Below are 21,737 nucleotides of genomic sequence, written 5' to 3' on the forward strand. Positions count from 1 at the left end.
CTATTCGCCACTGGACAGGTGCCAAAAGAGACATTACACTAACCATGGATCTGTCACTTTTTTGGCTCTGGCTGTGTGATTCCGTGGTTTTCTGTGACTTTTTTTTCCTATCACTCCGGTTCTGTTCCCGGAGGGGGCCGTGCGCGCGTTCCTCCCGAGCCCACTGCGCATGCTCCAAGATAACGGGAGCGCGCGAGGGGAACGGCGGAACCCCCGTGAGGGGCGGGCTGAGGTCTGGCGGTGAGCACCGGGACATCGTTTTGGCCTCGTTTGGTTGCTGTGGCGACCGCCAGACCTGCGGTGGGCGAGAGGGGCGGTGCGAGGCGATAAAGGGCGCGACCTCCTCCCAGCTCCGTACCGCCTGTGGAGGGCGATGCAATAAGGAGAACGGTGATGCAAAAGAGGGGTGCGGTGTATTGCAAACCCGCCCCTTACGGGCCGTGGCCGGACAGTGAGAGGCGCGGCCTCCTCCAGCCCCGCCCGGCCGTGTCACCGGCGCTCGCCCATGTGGCGGCGGCGGCAGGGCCGGGCCAGGGGGCGGGGACAACGAGGGGCGCGGTCTCCCCAAGCACCGCCCCATTGAGGGAGAAGCTGCCACCCGATTCGCTGTCGCCGTGATGGGCGGGGCGAGGGGCGGGGCGAGGCTGGCGCTCGGCCGCGCCCCCGTGTCTGTGGCGGCCGCCCGAGCGCGGCGGCGGCAGGCGGAAGATGGCGGCGGCCGCGGCGGCGGCGCTGCGGGCCTGGTTCTGGAACGAGCGGTTCTGGCTCCCACACAACGTAACGTGGGCGGATCTGGCCGGCGAGCCGGGCCCGCCGAGTAGCGGGCTGCAGTACCCGCGGGCCGCTCACGTTCTCTCCGCCTTCCCGCTGGCGCTCGGCATCTTCGCCGTGCGGCTGCTCTTCGAGAGGTGAGCGCGGGGCCGCCCCCGGGGCGGCGGGGCCGGGAGGCGCCGGGGTCTATGAGCACCGGGCCGGGCCGGGAGGCGGCTCGGCGGGGACTCCCCCGCGCCCTTCGGGGCCTCCGCCAGGCCCTTCGTGCGTGGAAAGGGGATATTTTGTAATCCCGGGAATCTGTCGCGGGAGTCGTGTCTGTCGCGACACGCACAAGCCCGTGGGGCTCCACTGCTCTGGGTCTGGATAACGAGAGGCCCCTCCATTCCGGCGGTGCTGAGGTAGTGCCAAGAAAAATCCCATGTTTTATATAGGAATTCACTTTTACCCTGCTCCTGCCCAGGAGAACCTCGGTGGGGTGACGGACAGAGCTGGCGGCTGCTGCTCCACTCTTGGCTTCCGTGTGCGCTTTATTGTACTTTCTCTGAGTTCCTGGATGAGGAAATAGGGCTCGTTCACATGGCCTGATGCATTATTAAATATTTGGTGGCTCTCTCTCGTCTCAGGCACGATGGATGTGAGTGCGGCTCTTCATCTCTGCCCATAAACAGGTGTAATACGGGATTCCTCATTTACCTGGGCATCCATAAACGTGTGAACTCAGCCCTGGGGCACAGGTGGATCCGTGTGTGGTGTGGATCTGCCACAGCCGCACGCAGTGTGTGGGTGGCAGAGATATTAATTAGTAAAGCGGCTTACTTAGGAAACCCTTAGGTTTAGCAACGGACCAAGACACCCTCTATTGCTGTGCAGGTAGTTCATTAAACATTGATTTAATCTTAAATTTCTGCCTTGAAAGGGCAGAGATTGGCCAGGTTGGATGGATTGGAGCAGCCTGGATTAGTGGAAAGTGTCTCTGCCCATGGTAGGGGGTGGGACTGGGTGAGCTTTAAGGTCATTTCCAACCCAAACTATTCCATGATTCCATAGGTATTTGTAAGCATGAAAAAGGCTGCAGGACTAAAATGAGTGGGATTTTTTTCTGTGGGTTTTCTTTAAGAAGTGTGAATTTTCCTGAGCTTTCAGAAATTAAGAAGAGGTAGTTGGGATGAAATAAAAAGATGTCAAATATGAAGGAAAGTTAAGCAGGTCAGCAGAGAGGTGAGAAACTTGAGAGGCTCTGTTTTCTCCATGCTGTCTTTCTGCCCTTAGGAAAAAAAAGTTTCAGAAAACCAGTGCAGAGAACCCAAGAACACACTTGGCACTGTCCAAATCCTATCTCAGCTTGGTTTGATGCTGGTCCTGGCCAAACCTTGTTACTTGCAAGGACATAAAGAAAGGAGGTTGTGAGACACAATGAAAATAATATAATAGGGGGGTTCCTAATCCAGGTGTCAGTCTGGAGATAAGGGGCAGAATATTCTCTTTTCCTGGAGTTGTTGGGGAAGATGAACTATACCTAATGGCACAGTGCTCCAGGCAGCATTTACTTTGTCCTGATAATGTCTCCCTGGTTTATGAAATTTCTTTTGTGATGTTAATTTAGGGTGGAGTCAAATGATGATTTAACTCCTTGAGCCTGCAGAGCAAAGCTCAGAGGCCAAGGTCTGGTTCCTGAGGGGCTTGTTCCTGATCTCAGCTGTGTCTCAATGGTGTCCCAAAGTGACAGCAGATTGTCACAGCCCATCTCAGGCAGTTTCTAGTGTGTTTATTTTAAAAGTACATAGCTTTGAATAATCTCCTTTCTGTTTCTTCCAGCCACTTTGAACAGTCTGGAGATGAGGGGCAGAATATTCTCTTTTCCTGGAGTTGTTGGGGAAGATGAACTATACCTAATGGCACAGTGCTCCAGGCAGCATTTACTTTGTCCTGAACTTTGAGACAAAGTTCAGCTTTGTCTCAATAAACTCCTGTGATGCATTTATCCCAATTCAGGCTTTGATTGTGTTAAATGTCTCTCTTGACACACATTTCACAGTTGGACTTGGTGACTCAGAATGTGAATTACAGACTCGTGCAGCTCTTTTGGTTGAGCTGTTTCTTTTCTCTCTCCTTTTGTAGCTCCTCAGTGTGAGGAAGAACTTTGTGCTACAACATTGACACATTTCTCTTACTTAGAATTCTACTAAAAACTATCTTTTATATCATGACACTGACAAAATAATAATTCGTTTGTCTGTCTGTGGGCAGTTTATGACTGTATTGGCAAGGCAGGACTCATAGAGGAAGGTAAAGACAGTGGAAAGTGAGAGGGTGAGGATTTTTATCCAGTCAGCAAAAAGAAAGACTTCTGCCCATAAATTTGGCATTATATTTTTTTATCCTTGATAATCCTTTAGAAAAAGGTGATTTGAGATGTTACTTAATCAGGTCTATTATGGAATGAGGTGGTTAAATCTTAACACAGCAAAATTAAGAGATTATGGAAATACAAGCTCAAAGAGTGGATATTCAATAATTCTCACTTTGGTGATTGTTCTTCCTTTAAGAGCTGTGATAGGGAGTCACCAGCCAAACTGGAATGTTCATAAAGAAAGATTTTGCCTTTTTGTGAAGCACAACATGCCTGAGAACTATTTGTTCTAACGTAAGAGTCTGTGGACTTGAAAATTTGTTTTAAAATCAGTGTGTGTTAACAACTAGTGTGAAAGACATGGCTGGGTGGGCTGGGGTGTGAGCTGATCCCTGTTGATAAAGGTTTAATAGAAGTGTTTATGTGATGAGAATTTCTTGCTGGAAGGTGTGGCAGTAAGTTGACCTTGGGTATAGTTTGTTGCCGTTGAGATTTCTATAAAATCATAAAATCATTTAGATTAAAAGGGACCTTTCGAGGCTACCTCATACAATTCTCTCTTCAAAGTAAGTCCAGTGTTCAGGTGACTCACGTTGCCTGTGGAGTTCAGTTCAGTTTTAATATCCCCAAGAATGGAAATTCTCTGCCTGGGCAGCATTTTTTCCTATTCTGGGGGTTGTGCAGAAATTTGTCACTGTGGGATTCAGTGCAAAACACATCTGAAAACCTACTTTGGAACCAAAAATTTGAAGTGCCACAGCACTTTGAAGTGTGAGTTTACCTTGCTGAGTTTACCTAAGTAGCAGGTCAGATTGGGATTTTCCTGTCTGAGCAGGGGATTGACCACTCACTTCATATTCCACCTGCAAGTTCACATGTGAACTTCTGTGCTGCACTTGTGGTATATCCTGTAGGAAAGCAGAGTATAAAGCCATTTAATACTTGATATTTTTTACATTTTTGGGGGGGTCTTGCCAAATGTTTCATAAGATCAGGACATGATTTCTGGCTGGTGGTCTGGATTATGGTGGAAGCCATGAGCCTTTGGAGCCAAGCTCAAAGGAAACCACTCCTTCCTTTTTTTTTTTTATTTTATTATTTTTTTTTAAGCTGTGGGCGTTGAAATGTAGTTGAGCATGTCCACAGACAGGAACAGAGCTGGGAAGGGTCTGGAGCACAAGAAGAGGCTGAGGGAACTGGGAAAGGGGCTCAGTCTGGAGAAAAAGAGGCTCGGGGGGGACCTTGTGGCTCTGCACCACTCCCTGAAGAGGGGTCAGGTTGAGCTTCAGGAGGAATTTCTTCATGGAATAGGTGGTCAGGCCTTGGAAGGGGCTGCCCAGTGAGGTTTGGAGTCCCCAAACCTGTAGGTGTCCAAGGATGTGGCACTGTGCCCTGGGGACAAGGAGGGGGTCAGGCACAGCTTGGACTTGATGATCCTGGAGGGATTTTTAACCTCAGGGATCCTGGGTAAAGACATAGGAGGAACTGGGGAAGCCTGAGTCCACAGTGTCTGTCGTTTGTTTAGTGTTTTCTGAGAGTTGGGTGTTCCTTTGGGATCAGTCACAAGCTGATCTGTAATTCCTCAAGGAAAACTCCACGACCTGGGACTGTTCTTAAACACAGCCGCAGATATTTGTTCGTGAAGCACTGAGTGAGTATACCTGAGAATAATTACTGTTTGGAGCACTTGGAGCCATGATTCTCCTGAATTTTAATCTTTCCTTTTAAACACAAGGAGAAGTTGTAACAACTGTGGTTGGAAAAAGCAGCATTTTCTGCTTGGTGGCACTGGGAGGCTCCTAAATATGTGTAATTTCAGTTTAGCTCTGAAACAATCTCTCTGTGAAAGCAAAATGGTTTTAATGGTTCAAATGTTGTGTCTCTTTCAAAATCAGTTTGAGAAACAGGTTCTTCTTTAAAATAACTGATTAAAAGATACTAAATTTTGCTCCTTTAACCCCCCCCCATTTGCCCACCAACAGAAGAGGTAATGTCAGGTAATGCAGACATTTCCCTTGGAACCCTGAGCCCATTCTGACACAAACGTGGTCATTTTGAACATGTTTATATTCATTTTAGTTGCAAACCCAGGCTTGTTTTCAGAGTCTGTAAAATCCAGGAAGAGTTAAATCAGTTTGGAATACACAGAGCACATAGGATGGTTGAGATCCTAAAATCAGGGATCTTTCAGAGTGGGGAACTTGCATCTTGCTGTCTGTCCTGAAGGAAACAAGCCACTTTATTTCCCCCCGCCCCGCCAAAAAAAGTTACTTCTGGGAGCTGTGTCACTTGAACTTCCCTTTTTTCTGAGCTATGTGACATCGAGGCCTATTTATAAACAAAATGCTTTGTTTTAGGGCTTCATCTCCAGCATTTCTGTTCACAGCAGACTGCTATCAGTCCATTGTTTTATTGCTGAGGAATGAGAATCTCCCTGGGGAGCACATTCAGATCCTTACAAGCCAAGGGCATTAAGATTAATTTTTCATCCTGGTGTGCACTGTTTGTGCTGTCTGAAGTTACCATATGGACTAATAAAAGAAATTTCTTCACCTGGGATGCAGTGGAATGGTGATTTCAAAAGCTTTTTCACCGGGTTTTGCAGCTGGTGACAAATCCAGGTCCTTGTGATTCTGGCAGAGGAAGGAAATATCTTGTTTTAATCCAGCTCTTTTTGGGCAATTCTTGCAGGTTTATTGCCAAGCCATGTGCCATAAACCTTGGCATTCAGGACAGTGGACCTCACAGAGCCCAGCCCAATGCAATTTTAGAGAAAGTGTTTACATCCATCACTAAGGTGAGTCACATTTCAAATTCCACCTTGATTCCAAAGGGAATGGAGGCCTGGAAGTGTCTCGGGGGGGCTTTTGCTTTCACACTCTGCGTCCACATGTGGGCTCATTCTGGTTTTACTTTGCCTCTGGCACCTCGTTCTGGTAGCAAAGTAAATTCCCTGTAGGGCTGAGCCATGGTTTTGTGCACAGAGGAATCTTCTTTGGGATGCAAATATTCCCCCGATAGACAAGCCTGAGCTGCTTCCTTTAATTCCCTACTTTTGGTCCAAGTTGTACAATGGGGATTCTTGGTTTAATAAGAGATTTCCCAGCATCTTCCACTTTATTGGGAAAGTGTTCCTCTTTTTCTGGAGCTCAGTTCCTTTTCTGATTTTATTGGTTTTATTGTGAATGTCTTCCTCTCATTTTTGCCATTTACTGTAAACTTGGACGGCAGTTGTCAGTGGAAGGGGATTATTCAGGGAGGTGTTCAGTCAGTGAAGGATGTCCTGATGAAAGTCAGGACATTTAATGGTGGCAGGAGGTGTTTCTTTGGGTTGTTTCCTTCTTTCCCTTAAGCTTACAGGCCTACAACACTACAGAATTACAGAATCCCACTGCATTTTATCCAACATTGAATAAATGCAATAGATTTTCATTAAAGATAATTAAATTGAAGGTTTTCTGTTGAGATTTGGTGATGCTGAACCTCATCTACTGAAGCAGATAAAGGGAAATTCTACAAAAACCTCAAAAAACTTGCCTTGTGAGAACATTAAAGTTTTGAGGCATTTGGAATGATGTGTGAACTGAAGAATCCCCAGAATCTGATGCCCTTTGTTGGGAGAACTTCAGTGCAGGGGATGTCCTTGAAATTAATGTTTAGAAAACCCAGGAGGTCACAAGCTGTTCAGAATTTGTCCAGCTTAAAAAATTTTTAACTGTCCCTGTGTGCTGTGGCTGCTGTTGGGTTTGGAGAGTCTGGGGGTGGCCCTGGTGCAGGGGAAGGATTTCACTGCTGCTGCTCTGAGCTGGGCGCTCTGAATTCCCCTTGGAGGCAGGTGCTTTCCCAACCATTAAACACCAGGAAGGTGCTGAGAAATGTGTGGTGGATTGACAGGACAGTCATGGTCTCAACACTGAAAATCAAATTACTCTGATTTTGATTTTCAGCTGAGCAAACGGATGATTTTTTATTAAATCAACATTCTGCATAGCTTTTGTGGTTGATATGTAACTCAAATAGTAAAATGTGTTTATCATCTTTCAGTGTTAGAGCTCCCTGGCAGAGCTGGTCTGAATTATCTCACTCCTGGGCCATTATAGAGGGAGCTACCAGGTTTGGTTCACTTTGATAAACCCATTTGCGTTCATTCAGACAGGTGGAGAACAGGGATACATTATATCTATATTTGTCATGGAAGTACTTCAATCTTCAAATATATTTTCATTTATAAACTTTGATAACAGAAATAACACAATTTCTGCAGTGCCCTTATGGAATATACAGATATCTACTGTGTTAAACCAACTCTTACTTGAAAGTTTCCCTGTCTTTGCTGTGAGTAGCAAACCTTAAACATCTTTAGCTTTGCTCCCGAGTTCTGGGCTGTTGGAATTGATGTGCAGCTTTAACAGGTAGGATAGGACACTTTAACACCTCCTCCCCCTAAATTAACAGACAGAACAGTCACATTCTTTGTCTTAAGGTGCTGTCAACTCATGAAATAGGTGAGGAAATGCTCAACCAAAACCATTTTGAGTAATTAGTGGCTTACTAAGGTTAAACCTGAACGACCATTTGTGGCAATGGGTTCTTGCTTTCAGACTATGTGATCCCTTCCTGGTGTGTTTTTTGTTATCTGTGCATTATTTCTGTCATAGTGCAGGACTGAAAGTAGCTTGAGGAGTGAGAGAAATGACATTTTTTTTCATTTTCCTTCAGTCTCCAGATGGAAAAAGGTTAGAAGGCTTGTCCAAGCAGCTGGACTGGGATGTCCGAAAGATCCAGCGCTGGTTTCGGCATCGGAGGAACCAGGACAAACCCACCACCCTTACTAAATTTTGTGAGAGCATGTATGTTTGTGCAGAGGGGCTTCATCTTAGAGCTGTAGCTGGGCCTGGGGGCAGCTGCTCCACCAGACCAGGGCCAAAATTCCTGTACAAGCAAATGAGCTCAGTTAAAGCAAGTTTTAGAATTCTAAAATGTTTGTGGGCATGCCTGAGAGACCAAAACAGGGTACAGGAGTCAGTGCTGGGTGGCTTTGAACACTGGGCCAGGTCCTTCGTGGCACTTGAGGGTGTCTGTGTGTCCACATCTGAGTGTCTGTGTGCTCTTCTGTGTGTCCGTGTGTGCACATGTGTTCATGTCCATGCCTCTGTGTCCACGTGTCTGTGTGTCCATGTGTCCGTGTCTGTATCTGTCCATGTATCTGTTTGTCCGTGTCTGTGTATCCATGTCTGTGTCCGTGTCCATGTATGTGTGTCCCTGTCTCTCTTTGTGTGTCCCTGTCCATCTGTCCCTGTCCGTATGTTCCTCTGTCTGTGTGTCCTGTCTCTCTTTGTGTGTCCCTGTTGCTGTCCATGTGTCCCTGTCCATGTGTCCTCATGCCCACACTGGCTGTAAATCCCCTGGGCCGCTCCTGCACCGCCCCATTCCTACCCAGAGCTCGTTCCCATTCCCACCTTCTGCCTTTCCCAGTCACAGACACTCCTTGCCTTCCTTTTCTTCTCTTTTCAGCCCATTCCTTGTTCCCCTTCCCCCCAAGATCCTGCAGTTTTCTCTATAGTGCAGTAGAACCTCAGTATTTTTTCCTGACTTGTTTCTCCTCTGCTGGTTTCTTTCCTTTCCAGTAACTTTCAATTCTTCCCCCAGTATGGTTTTGTCTACCTAAAGCCACAAGGTAAGAGGGAAAAATACATACATTAGGATACCTGTGGGTTACAACAGCTTTGCTTGTTGTTATCTTGTTGTCTCTTAAAGGATATGAATGATGCATGCTCACCCTGAGTTTCAAACCTAGCTGTGTATGCAAACTCATGTGTGGTGTAAAAACTCTTCAGTAGGTTTATGTTACCTGAAATGTTTAGAAATGAAGGTGAGCGAAGGCTTTTCAGGTGTCAGATTTGGGGGTTTACCCAATTATTTCAATTCATTAAAAAAATGCTAACCAAAAGCTGATTCTATGACCTAAGTTTATTTTTTACTTCTTTTTCCAGGTGGAGATTTACATTTTATTTCAGTATATTTTTTTATGGAATCAGGTTTCTCTGGACGGTGAGTTGCTCTGCCATCCGCGTTGTTCTGTGTGGTTGCAGTTGAATGATCCCTGATTTGGGATCCTGGGGGTTCTGTTAAAAACCTTCTTTACCCTATAGGGAAGCTTCTGTACAGATCTGTAATTTTGGAAATAATAGAAAATTATTTTATGTGTTATCCCAGAAAGTTGGAAAAAAAAAGGTGGGGTTTGGGTTTTCTTTGCTATGGAGACCTGCTCCTTTTTTATCTTTCCCTCTTGAAGGGATCCAAATTCACCTCCTTGGGTCTTTATTATTATTAGAGCTGTATGATTATTCTAGAAATTTCCATTGCAGCAGAACTCACATTGACAGCACAAATTAGACTTTAAATCACTAGGGTTTTTTACAGTAAATGTAGTTTGAATGGCAGAATGAAGGTAAAATTTCAGTGAGGCAGTGCTATAGTGTCAGGTGACTGGGGAGGAAAACACCCAGTACAAACTGGGGTTTTATATAACTTCTCATTTATATATAATAAAAACCTACCTATACCCTTTAGGCACCCTGGTTTTGGGACACGCGACAGTGCTGGTACAACTACCCTTTCCAGGTATGAGAGAAACACCTCCTAAATTGCAACTTTTTGGACAATTTCAGTTTTTATTTTTGTTATTGATACTGGATTAAAACTCTGCCATTTACTCTTTGTGCCTTTACATCCTGGTTAGGTTTGGCAACAGCAGGGTTTTCTCAGATACAACTGATTCAGTCACTTCATGTTTATTTGCTGCTGAGATTATTAAAAGAGAGAAAAAGGCATAAAATCATAGTGGTAATTTATTTATTTACTGTATAGAGGCCAACAGTCTGTTCCAGAACCTGTTTTTCCTACTCCAAGAGGCTTCAGCAGGAGTTGTAAATATTGACAAGGGAATTTACTCCTTTGGAAGAAAAGCTCAAACACACAATTATATTTGTGTGAGTAACCTTGGAGTAAGATGCCTGTTACTTAAGCTTGTTTTTATTAAACCTGAATGATTTAACTTATGCCTCAGCAATTCTGGAGCAACAAAATGGGTTGGAAAAGGAGGAAGGAAAAAAGTGATTTAATGTAACTTTTGAATTATTTTGTCTTGTAACTGTATTATCTCTGTTTTCCAGCCTCTAACATCCAGGCTTTATTATTACTATATCTTGGAGCTGGCCTTCTACTGGTCCCTCATGTTTTCTCAGTTTACGGACATTAAACGGAAGGTGAGATGAACCAGAATTGCATTAACCACTCAATAGCTTTTATAAAATCAATAATAATAGGTAGGACTAACAAAAAATGGGAGTGTGCCTGGCCAGAAAAGCCAACATATAGTGATAATTATGTTTTCTTCCTCATTTACACCTTTGTGAACCCTGAGAAAAAGGTTCAAGGAGCAAGGCTGACCTGGTGGATCCTTGAGTTTCTTTCACCTTCTAGGGGACAGAACAGCTTCACTCAATACTTCCCAATCAAAAGTTAACAAATCTTTGCCTAAAAATAGATTTAACTGGAAGGCTCGCAAGAAAAATAGCTGCTCAGAGCAGTACCTTGCTGAAGCTGCTGAGGAAATGTCAAATGCTAAGGAAACTGTAAATTGGGTTTTGAAAGGAATTTCTCATCTGTGTGAGGAGCAGATGATGAGTGATTGCAGTTGCTCAAATCTAATTCTGTCATGCTGTGTTCCAGGATTTGGTTATTGTTGCTGTTGGAGAACAGTCCTCAATAAATCCTGGCTTATTGCTTCCTTTGCATGAGCTGCAAAGCAGCAAATTATCCCAATTTTTGCATTGGCTGTTAGAAAACAAGTTTACCCAGGCTTTTTTCTGTGCTGAAATTTTAGCAGATGGGGCACTATGGGATCCAGTGGAGCTGCAGACAGGGAGTGATGAACAGCTTCTGGGACTGTGTTTGTAATGTTTCATTTTGACTTTTAACAAGGGGATGACATTCCCCATGGCAGCGGGGTGAGGTACAGGGAGCCAGGGGCTGAAGTGCAAACCAGCCCTGAATATTGTGGACTGTAAACATTTTTTGTTCTTCCTGCTGAGTTTACCTGGTGTTCTGTGCCTGCTCTGCCCTGGCAGGGATTGGTCACTGACAGCAATAACAGCAATTAAATGTGTCCCAGGAGCTGAGGGGACTTCAGTGTGTCTGAAAAACCAGAAGGAGATAAAAATAGGGCTCATCTTGTCCTCTGAATCATATCTGTGGGGTCTGCAGGTACAGATGTGTGTGTGCCAGAGAGACTGTGCTGATCCCTGAGCAGGCAGAGCTCTGACTTCAGCAGCACCAAAGCTGAGAGATCTTTCTCAAAGCTTTTGTGGAGGTGGTGGGAGTGTGATGAGCTGCAGTTGCTGTGGAGTCAGAGCCCAAACCAAAGGAATCCTGTGACCCCAGTGACTCAGTTGAGTGGCTCTGTTCCAAACTTTTGCATTTGTGTGACAACCAAAGAATCTTCATTCCTGGTTTTCCTGTTTCCAGGACTTCCTGATCATGTTCGTCCATCACTTGGCCACGATTGGACTCATCACATTCTCGTACATGAATAACATGGTGCGGGTTGGAACTCTGGTGCTGTGCCTTCATGATGCTTCAGATTTCCTCTTGGAGGTGAATTTCCTTTCAAATCTTTGCATCCCTAATGCTGGTGGGATCTCAGGGGAACAAGCTGACATCCCCGTTCTTGATAAACGGCTTTACATGTGCCATGAAATTTCTGCTGCTGATCCTGCCTTGTCAGCTTTTCCTCCAAACTGCTTGTGTGCTGAGAGTCACAAAACCATGGAATGGTTTGGGTTGGAAGGAACCTTAAAGATCATCCAATTCCACTATCCCAGGTTGCTCCAAGTCCCATCCAGCCTGACCTTGGATACTTCGAGGGATGAGGCAGCCACAGCTTCTGTGGGTAACCTATACCAGGTTACCCACCTCTGGCAGGGTGTTGTATCCTCTGGCATTTTGAAGCCATTCCCCCTTGTCCTGTTTCTCCAGGCCCTTGTAAATAGTCTCTCCCATTATTCTTGTAGGACTATATAAATAACAGTATAAAAACCGTAATGCAGTATAATAATTCCTCTTTGTTCCAAACACTACAAATGTGATTGAGAGTTTTTTGCAGCTTTCCAGCCAGGTAATTACAGGATTACACAAAGGAAATTATATTTGCATTTTTATTGTCTCTTGTAGGCTGCAAAACTGGCCAATTATGCCAAGTACCAACGTCTATGTGATGCTTTCTTCATGCTCTTTGGGGTCGTGTTCATCGTGACCCGGCTGGGCATTTACCCTTTCTGGTAAGCACCTGGAGCTGGGAGGTCTTGGTTGTTCTCCCAATCCTTTCAGCAGAGCCTTTGTTTTAGACTTTTCCCAAGCATTCCAGCTGTCCCTTGAGGCAGCCCGAAGCAGCACAGGGCCCGAGTGCTGTTTGGGGCAGGAGGTTTGATAGGCACATGAAGAAATCTCTCCCCAGTCAGCTGAGGGACTGGGAGAAGAGTCCAGAATCCCATTCGCAGCTGCCCCTCCCCTGCTACAGTGGTGACAGAGTCAGCCAGAATCTGCTCTGAGAGGCTTGAAGGATCCTCTGCTTCTCTGAAGAAGTTGTAGAAATAATTACAAGTGAGGCACAGTCTCTTGAGGTCATTTTTGTTTGTGTTTGCCTTAGTCATCACTGCAGTTTCTGATTCTTATGACACTTCAGTCCTGTCCTTGTGTCGTGACTATTCAGAGCCTGAAATAGGTCTGAGGTTTCTTGGGAGGTAAAACCCTGGATAAATGGCTTAGAGAAAATCATCCCATAATGAGATTCCCTCTCACCTCAGTAGGTCAGACCTGGAGCAGTGCTTTGGTTAATGAGCTGTTGTCCATTTATTGTGTGTGGTGACAATTTGGTTACACCATTTTACTGCCTCCATTTATTTCCTAGGCCATGGACACCTGGCATTCCCATTCCTTTTAGGTGCCTGGTAGGCAGCAACAGTCCTTTCACTTTATGATCAGGGTTGCAGTTAAAGCTCTTGCTTATTTTCCAGTAAATGCACCAAAGGACTCTGGATGAAGAAGACATCCTATTTCTTATTAGGGACAAACTAGAGAGTTGTTTTAGCAGCTGCTGTCTATCATGAGGGGATGCTCTTACCTCACACCAGTGCTCAGCATCCTGTAAATCTTTAATGTATTTTCCACTGTCTGTAATGTCACTCCTCAGCTTTGCAGAGGAATCTGGCAAGTTGCAGCAACATGCAGACCCTGTGCTGTTTTCACTGCACATGTACTCCCTTTTCTAATTAGTAATGTAAAACATCAGCAGACCTCTGGAACTGCATTTAATTCTTTCATAAACCTGCTATGAGTTAAATACTTCTGGAGCTCCCTTTTGGGGGATTTTTGTTCTTGTTTGAAAGGCTTGTTTTGCTTTTCTTGTGAGATTTTAAAAGCTGTGTGAAATTAATGTGGTTGTTAAAGGTCTCTCCATACCTCTCTGCATCATAAAATCTAAAGTGTTTATTAAATTGCTGAAGGTCTGGCTATAACTCCCAGCAACAAGAACAGCAAAACAGTAATGAAAGAAACACAAAGCTTGGGCCATAAAGCAGTTTTGAGTCTTCCAGCCTGCCCAGAGGAATCTATAAAACTCCGAGGGAGGAGAAGAGCACCCAGGGAGGGAAGGAGGCCTTCTGGGGACAAAATTCCTTCCTGATCCCAGAATCTTTGAGATTGGAAAAGCCCTCCAAGACCACTGCATCCAGCCTGTGGCTGATCCCCAGAGCCGCAAGTTCCGCGTCCACTTGTTCCTTGGGCACCTCCAGAGATGGGGACTCCACCACCTCCCTGGGCAGTACCTTCCAATGCCTGACCACCCTTTCCATTAAGAAATTCCTCCTGATGTCCAACCTGAACCTTCCCTGGCACACCCCTTTTGTCCTGTTGTTGCCTGGGAGCAGAGCCTGACACCCCCCCACCAGCTGCCCCCTCGGGTCAGGGAGTTGTGCAGAGCCAGAAGGTCCCCCCTGAGCTTTCATTTCTCCAGCTGTTCTAGCTCTGGACACACTCCAGCCCCTCAATATCTCCCTTGCTGTGAAGGCCCAGAACTGGAAACAGCCTCACAGTGCCCAGCACAGAGGGACAATCCCTGCCCTGCTCCTGTGCCCACACTATTTTTGATATGATCTCCGATATTGAAATCTGGCTGAAAGCTGCCCAAGCAGGAAGGTGTTAACGGTTGTTGTGGTGACCAGAGCAGCCTGACATCACTTCCTGTGAAGTTGTTATAAATAAATGCTTGTGCTTTGGAGAAGAAAATTGGCAGCAGATCTGTGTGTGTAACCAAATTGCAGCACATTCACATGTTCTGTTTTGTTGCTCAGATTAAATGCTCTTAATGAGCTTTACTCAGTCTCCTGACTCTGGCAGGAGCAGAGCAGCAGATGCTCAGTGAGACACAAACTGTTGTGCATCTGGCCTGGCACCTCCAGTCAGAGCTGAGCACAGCTGATCTGAAATGTGTTTCTGGATCTCTTTAAGGATTTTGAACACAACCCTGTTTGAAAGCTGGGAGCTGATCGGTCCCTACCCTTCCTGGTGGCTGTTCAACGGGCTCCTGGTGACCTTGCAGGTCTTGCATGTCATCTGGTCTTACCTCATCATCCGCACGGCCTCCAAGGCCCTGGTGAGGGGCAAGGTAAGGCTGAAGAAGGCTTCTGGGTCCTCTTTCCTACAAGCCCCATTAAAGAATTACGAGAAATTGGGCTTTTCAAGGAGGGCTGATGTTGGTTTTTAAGGAACTTGTGTCAAGAGTTCACAAAAATGGTGGTTTTTACCTTGATTGTTCTGAACTTGTGAGTTCCCAGGTGTGTTCAAAGGGAGGGAGTCTCTCCTTGGCATGCAGGGGAATAACTCCATTTTCCAGTACATTAAAATGTCCTAAAATGGGGATTATGACACTCTTGTTGTGCACTCTGCAGTTTAAGGTGGTAGCAGGCTTTCTTTTGGACAACAGGATGAACGTCCAGGATGTTGCCCAACTTCAGCTGGTCCTTGGGATGTGCTGGGGATTGTGCTTCTTCCCTGGCTTCTGTCTGCCAGTGCAGGCACTGAGCTCCAGCACTCAGGAAAAGGGTTCCCAGGGATGAAGTGGGGTTTGCTGGTTGTCAAAAATCACAGAATGGCCTGGGTTGGAAGGGATCTTAAAGATCCTCCAGGCTGGACAGGACTTGGAGCAACCTGGGATAGTGGAAGGTGTCCCTGCCCATGGCAAGGGGTGGAACAAGATGAACTTTGAAGTTCTTCCAACCCAAACCATTCCATGATTCTATGAAACCAGCAAAAAAGCTGATTTAGTAGCACAAATACTTTTTCCTATCAGATATTGATACTCTGATCAGAGTTTCTCTGACAGCTCTGCATTATTTTGTGTTTGACTTTTGCTATCCCTACACATGGAATGTGGCCTTGAAAAATATAAATATTCTGGTTGATTCTGAGAGCAAGCAGATTTCAGGGTACAAGCTCTTCATCTGTTCCCCACAGCTGCTACTACAAATGCCTGATTTTCATTCTCTGCAGCTGTTTCTGTATCCTGAGTTCTACACCTTTTCCCTTTCCTTGGTTCTCTCCTGTCCAGGTGACCTAGCCAGAGAAAGGACTCTAAGCTCTGTCTTCTTCATTCTTTTCTCCTTTTCTCTGTGCCAGATTGGAGCTGGACAGTTTCACCCTGTGCATGTAAGTGTGACCTGTGTTTCTGTTTGTTCACTGAAACACGTCTGTGTCAAGGCCAAGACAAAAGCAGAGCCCTGATCTTGGGGCTGTGGTGCCTTCTTCTCTCCCTGGTCCTGACAGAGTGCTAAAATCCTGTTTTATCCAAAGGTCAAAGCAGTGTCCTGGGGTCTGTTCTCACCTGCTATCACCTGCCTTCACAACCTTCACTTTGTGCTTTTACACACCCACACACTCCAATTTCTGTCTTTGCTCCTCATCAGCACTGCACTGAGTGGGAGAGGGCAGGAGGAATTTATTCCTTTTTGTGAAAAGGAGTGAAACAGTCACTTGTCCCCCAAGAATGGAAAAAATGTCCAGGGATTCCAGTGACCCTTTGAACTTCCAATATAACAGGAGATTGGGGAAAGATGGCAAAAGTTCTGGCAACAGGCAAAAGCCAGGACATACAAAAAGCTGCTGGAGATCATTAACTTCACCTGGCTTCCAGCCAGATCTTCCCTGGAGTTCAGCCACTTCCTGGTGCTGCAGAGCCCTAACCCTGACTCCAAGAGAGCAGAGTAGAGTGAAATCCTGGAATCCTCAGAAAGCTGCAAGCCAGAGTGCTGGCACATGGAGTTACTGAGGCTGCACAGGGAGGAGAGTGAGGAGCTGCCTTGGGCAGAGCAGGGGCTGCTCTCCAGGCCCGGCTCACTCTGGGGAGGTTTGTCTCTGGCACCTGCCACCACCCAAGGTGTGTGTTTGCAGCTAGGGTCAGGTTTATGGGCTCTTCCTTCCCCTTCTGGCTCTGCAGGGCTGCCCTGCTGTGACACTTGGAGCAGCTGGCACCACACTCCTGGGAAGGTTCAAAATCCCATGTGCAAGTCAAACGGAGCTGCATTTGCAGTCAGTCTCTGAACTAAGGCATGCTCTGTAAGCAGATCTGGATCCCTGGGCTGAGGCTCCTCCTGTTCTGAGCAGGTGTTTGCTGGATCAGACACTGCCTTTGTTCTCCATCCCCTGTCCAAACAGGCTCCTGCTCCTAAATGGGATGTCCCAGATGCAGCACAGGCTGTGGAAATGGAAGTGCTTTGTTGGAGCAGTGATGTGATAAAGCTGGTTCATTTTTAAAATAGCAAAGCTGTTCCCTTTAGGACAAAAGGTTCTCTCTCAAACTGACACATTCCCGGTTTTTGGTCGTCGGACCCACTTGTGATCGTGACACGAGAAATTTTTGATTCAAAAAAAATAGTTTAGAAAAATGGCCTTTAACTGATCTAGAGAGGAGCCCTTGGAAGACAAGAACAATGCCAGATCTGTAATGTCATCTGATCTGGTGAGAACAAGAGTGAAGTGCTTTCACAGAGTACTTGGAAAATGGAGCTTGTCTTTACAAATTGTCTTTTTCAGTGTCTGTGTCTTGTTCCTGATGTGGTGACAGGCTCCTTGGGACCTTGAACTGAGCCAGACTCAAATGTAGGAGGTAGATGTGAGTGAACGTGGTTCACCACACGGACACAACCTTCTAACTGCTGGTTTCTGTCAATTTTTCAACTCCCCTTTTCCTCTCCCACTCCCCAATTCCATTGGCAATGCTTAGGTATCCAAGGATGACCGCAGTGACGTGGAGAGCAGCTCCGAGGAGGAGGATGTGACTTCCAACAGCACAAAAGGAATTCTCAGCACTTCCAGTAACGGTTCCAACCGCCTGAATGGCCACATGGCCGGTGGCCGGTGGACAGGAGAGGAGTAAGGCCCTGGGCTGGCCTTGAGCAAACACGAACTTCTCTTTCGATATCTAGTTGTGTTGAGCTCCACATTCCCAAGTGATCTTTAATCAAAAACCCCTTCCCCAGAAACCTCCAGCAGACCCGAAACGGGCACAACCCTGACCAGTCAGAGGCTTTGCACGGCACAAAGGATGTAGCCAACAACCGGGGCAAAAACAAAGCTGCAGATTTCACTTCAAGCCATTTTGTACTTCAGACATACAAGAAAACACTCCTGAGTCCTGTTGGTATTTGCAGAGGTGTCTTTGTTTGTGACAAACTGGCTTTTACTGGGATCAACTCGAGGCAGAGCACATTTGGACCACAGGATTTGGTGCCGCTCGGCGACAGTTCACTCCCAGCAGGTGCAGCAGCGCTTGATGCACTCCAGAAGCCACTTCAGAGCACAGAGAACGCAGGTTCCATGTCCCAGCTGCCCTGGGTGAGGCAGAGACTCTGCTCCCAGCTGAGCTTTGAACTGTGCTAACCCAGAACCACTGCTCTGCCTTGCCCCAGGGTGCTGGGGAGGTTCCAGCTGCTCATCTCTGCTGTCACCAGGGACCAGACCAGCATCTGCTGCCTCTTTTGGTGCTGCAAACCCCTCTGAAGTCTTGACCAAAGCCTTCTGCAAGGGGGTTGGGGGGGTGGTTTATTGCCCCTGAGACAACCAGCATAATCCAGGCATTTTAAATTGTTTTCTTCCTGTTGCAAATTGTGGTTTTGAAGACTTCTCTACACCTACTGGATTGGTTAAGCTGGGATCGGAGGGAGGATCAGAACTGGTAGGCTGAGTTTAACTCTACAAAAAATGAGATGTTTTGGTCCTGTACTCTGAGACAAGTGATTGTTGCTGCTCTGATGTTAGAGCTGTGGAGGAAGCCAGGGCTGGAAGAGCAGCCACACTGTGGGCTTTGCTTCTCTTTTTTTTTTTTACTCAATGGTACTTGGGGGCAATGGAACGGTCAATCAGGAGCAGAATTTTGGAAACTTCTCAAGTTGTTACCATTTTATACTGTTGTTTACTCTTATCTCCAATTAAAAGTTGCTTCAGAAACCTGGGGTGATGTGTTTCATCTTGAGGAAATAGAGGACAGCATGTATTTGTTTCTGAGCACCTGGGCTGCTGCCAAGAGCACAGAAGAAATAACTTTTTGGAAGAACAGAAGTGATGGACTTGTGGAAGGCATCCCTCCCTATGGAAGGTGGGTGGAACCAAGTGACCTTTGAGGTCCCTCCCGGCCCAGCCCAGTTTGTGATTTGGGGGACACCACACACAACCACACCAACCACTTTCACACAGGTTTTATTGCACTCCATCTGCCTCCCCCAACCTGGGGGGGACAGCGAAGGTGGGGTCGGTGCCAGCTCCAGGGGCTGGTCCCAGCTCCAGGGGTCGGTCCCAGCTCCAGGGGCTGGTCCCAGCTCCAGGGGCCGGTGCCAGCATGGGCTCAGCTCTCGGGGCCGGGCGCGTTCTCCCGCTGGCGGCGGTGCTGGAGCATCCTCTGGACACGGACACTGCACAGGTACCCAGCATACACCGTCAGCAGCATCATGGAGCCCGAGAAGGCCTTGTAGCCAAAATCTGCCAGCTGCTTTTTGGACACCATGGCTGCACCTGCAAGAGAGACATGGAATCTCAGGATAATCAGGTGGAACGACCTCTGGAGATCATCCAGTCCAGCCCTCCGTGTCCAGGCAGGGTCACCCAGAGCAGGTGACACTGGAGAATGTCCAGGTGTCTCCAGAAAAGGAGACTCCCATGACTCCATGGGCTGTTCCAGTGCTCTGCCCCCCTCCATGGAAAGTTCTTCATGTTGAGGTGAAACTTAGTTTAGTTTAGTTTATGGTTGCTGCTCCTCGTCCTGTTTCTGGGCATTACCAAAAAGAGTCTGGCATCATCCTCTGACCCTTTGGAGGTATTTGTAAGATCCCCTCTCAGTCTTCTCTCCAGACTAACCAAACCCAGCTCCCACACACTCCCCTCAGAGAGATGCTCCATCTTTGTGGCCTGTCCTGGACCATCTCCAGCAGCTGCTTGTCTATCCTGACGTGAGGAGACAGAACTGGACAGATCACTCTGGCCAAGGGGTGGGATCTCCTCCCTGACCTGCTGGCCACACTCTTCCTGATGCATCCCAGGATCCCACTGGTACTTGGGGCTATTCCTCTGCAGGTGCAGGATCCTACACTTGCTCTTGCTGAGCTTCATTAGGTTATTCTAATAAATAATTTCGTTTCTCTTTGCCCAATTCTCCAGCCGATGGAGGCCCTGCTGGACGGCAGCGCAGCCTTCGGGTGGATCAGGCACTGCCGCACGTTTCGTATCATCGCCAGACCCGCTCAGGGCCCTTTCCTGCAGGTGGGTCATGGACACGGCGAAAGAGCCCGGACCCAGCAGCGGTCCCTGGTGAACTCACGGACTGCCGGCCCGCAAGAAGGCGGGGCCGGGAGCCGGATTCGCCATTCCGTCCCTACCGTATCCCATTCCGTCCCTACCTTATCCCATCCCGTCCCATTCCATTCCGGCCCGTCTCTCTGGACTCCCCGCTCCGGTCCTGTCCGGTTTCTCCAGACTCTCCGCTCCTGTCCCATCCCGATCCGGTCCGGTCTTTCTGGACTCACCGTTCCCGTCCCATCTCATCCCGCTCCGCTCTCCAGACTCACCGTTCTCGTCCCATCCCGTCCCATCCCGCTCCGGTTCTTCTCTCTGGACTCCCCGTTCCCATCCCATCCCATCCTATCCCATCCCATCCCTCTCCGCTCTCTCCGGACTCACCGTTCTCATCCCATCCCGCTCCGGTCCCTTCTCTGCGGACTCACCGTTCCCATCTTATCCCATCCCACTCTCTCCGGACTCACCGTTCCCGCCCCATCCCGTCCCGCTCCAGTCCCTTCTCTCCGGACTCACCGTTCCCATCTTATCCCATCCCATCCCTCTCCGGACTCCCCGTTCCCGCCCCATCCCATCCCTCTCCGCTCTCTCCGGACTCACCGTTCCCGTCCCATCCCGTTCGGGTCCGCTCTCTCCGGACTCACCGTTCCCGCCTCATCCCGTCCCATCCCGCTCCGGTTCTTCTCTCCGGACTCCCCGTTCCCATCCCGTTCCCGTCCCATCCCATCCCTCTCCGCTCTCTCCGGACTCCCCGTTCCCATCCCGTCCCTCTCCGGACTCACCGGTCCCGTCCCGTTCCCATCCCGTCCCATCCCGCTCCGGTTCTTCTCTCCGGACTCACCGGTCCCGTCCCGCTCCGTCGCTTTCCCGTCCCGAGTCACGCGGCGCTGTCACGTGCCTCTCTCCGTCACGCGTGCCGCGGTCACGTGTGGCGGCGGCGATGCCGCGGTGCCCGCAGCGCCCCCTGGCGGCGGCCCCGCCGCAGTCTCCCCTCAGGGGCCGCTCCCGCCGCTCGGGGCTCCGGCGCTGCCCACACGGGCCTCCCTGCACCGCGCAACCCGCCAGGCTCGCTGGCTGAGGTACCGGGAGCCCGCGGGGGACAGTCCTTGGCCACGCGTGGATGGGGCTGAGGCTCTCCGGGTGCTGCTGCAGCCCTGAGGTTCAGAGGCGCGGTGCCATCCCGGTGGTCACGGTGGCTTCACAACGGTTCTGGTGCCATCCTGAGGGTCCCTGTGCCATTCCAAGGCCCCGGTGCCCTCTCAAAAGCCCTGGTGTCAGCCCAGAGCCTCCTTCCCCACAGGCCACGTTCCCCCAGGTCCCCTCCTGTCCTCCCCTGTGGCAGCTGCTCCCCTCACAGAGCTCCATTACAGCATTTGAACTCTGCTGTGCCAGCCCTGCTGTATCCGGGGCTCCCTGGAGCTCCGCAGCAGCCAGGATCACTCTTTATCTCCTCCTCATCCTTCTTTCCCCCCAGCAGCAGCTCCCAGGGCTGCAGCAGCGGGATCTGCTGAGCCTGCAGAACATAATTCCAAATGGCAAAGGGAAGACTTTTTATAGCTCGGGACATCCAGCTCCAGTGTGGTGTGTTTAAAAGAGAGAGATCACTAAGAGACCTGGGACCCTCAGCAAGGGTCTGCAGTGATTTGGGTGCTTCCAGGGTCAAAGAGACATGGACAAGGGGAATGCACAAAGCATTTCCATCGCAGAGGAGCTC

The 21,737-nt window shown here is 48.3% G+C and overlaps 2 protein-coding genes across 5 annotated transcripts; one reads left to right on the forward strand and one right to left on the reverse strand.

Annotated features, from left to right (window-relative positions):
* The first annotated feature begins 628 nt into the window (after window positions 1-628).
* CERS5 (ceramide synthase 5) lies at window positions 629-18,685 on the forward strand. 3 transcript variants are annotated; one of them, XR_012052196.1, is made up of 11 exons: window positions 629-908; window positions 5,816-5,921; window positions 7,844-7,974; window positions 9,118-9,175; window positions 9,698-9,748; window positions 10,300-10,392; window positions 11,654-11,782; window positions 12,359-12,465; window positions 14,693-14,849; window positions 15,792-15,889; window positions 17,463-18,685. XR_012052196.1 is itself a non-coding variant. In XM_072919583.1 (11 exons), the coding sequence occupies exons 1-11, from the start codon at window positions 709-711 to the stop codon at window positions 17,613-17,615; spliced, it is 1,215 nt and encodes a 404-aa protein (XP_072775684.1). In that variant the 5' UTR covers window positions 635-708; the 3' UTR covers window positions 17,616-18,685. The 3 variants fall into 3 exon arrangements, 2 of the variants coding, with proteins under 2 accessions (XP_072775683.1, XP_072775684.1); XM_072919583.1 differs by having other exon boundaries at window positions 635-908; window positions 15,860-15,889; XM_072919582.1 differs by lacking the exon at window positions 15,792-15,889 and having other exon boundaries at window positions 630-908.
* A 233-nt stretch (window positions 18,686-18,918) lies between these two features.
* COX14 (cytochrome c oxidase assembly factor COX14) lies at window positions 18,919-21,019 on the reverse strand. 2 transcript variants are annotated; one of them, XM_072919598.1, is made up of 3 exons: window positions 20,865-21,019; window positions 19,021-19,246; window positions 18,919-18,982 (listed from the first exon to the last, which is right to left on the reverse strand). In XM_072919598.1, exon 2 carries the CDS (start codon window positions 19,236-19,238, stop codon window positions 19,080-19,082), a length of 159 nt encoding a protein of 52 aa, XP_072775699.1. In that variant the 5' UTR covers window positions 19,239-19,246; window positions 20,865-21,019; the 3' UTR covers window positions 18,919-18,982; window positions 19,021-19,079. The 2 variants fall into 2 exon arrangements, with proteins under 2 accessions (XP_072775699.1, XP_072775700.1); XM_072919599.1 differs by having other exon boundaries at window positions 20,806-20,945.
* Between the last annotated feature and the right edge of the window lie 718 nt (window positions 21,020-21,737).

This window comes from Taeniopygia guttata, chromosome 29, assembly GCF_048771995.1.
Source record: "Taeniopygia guttata chromosome 29, bTaeGut7.mat, whole genome shotgun sequence".
NCBI lineage: Eukaryota > Metazoa > Chordata > Aves > Passeriformes > Estrildidae > Taeniopygia > Taeniopygia guttata.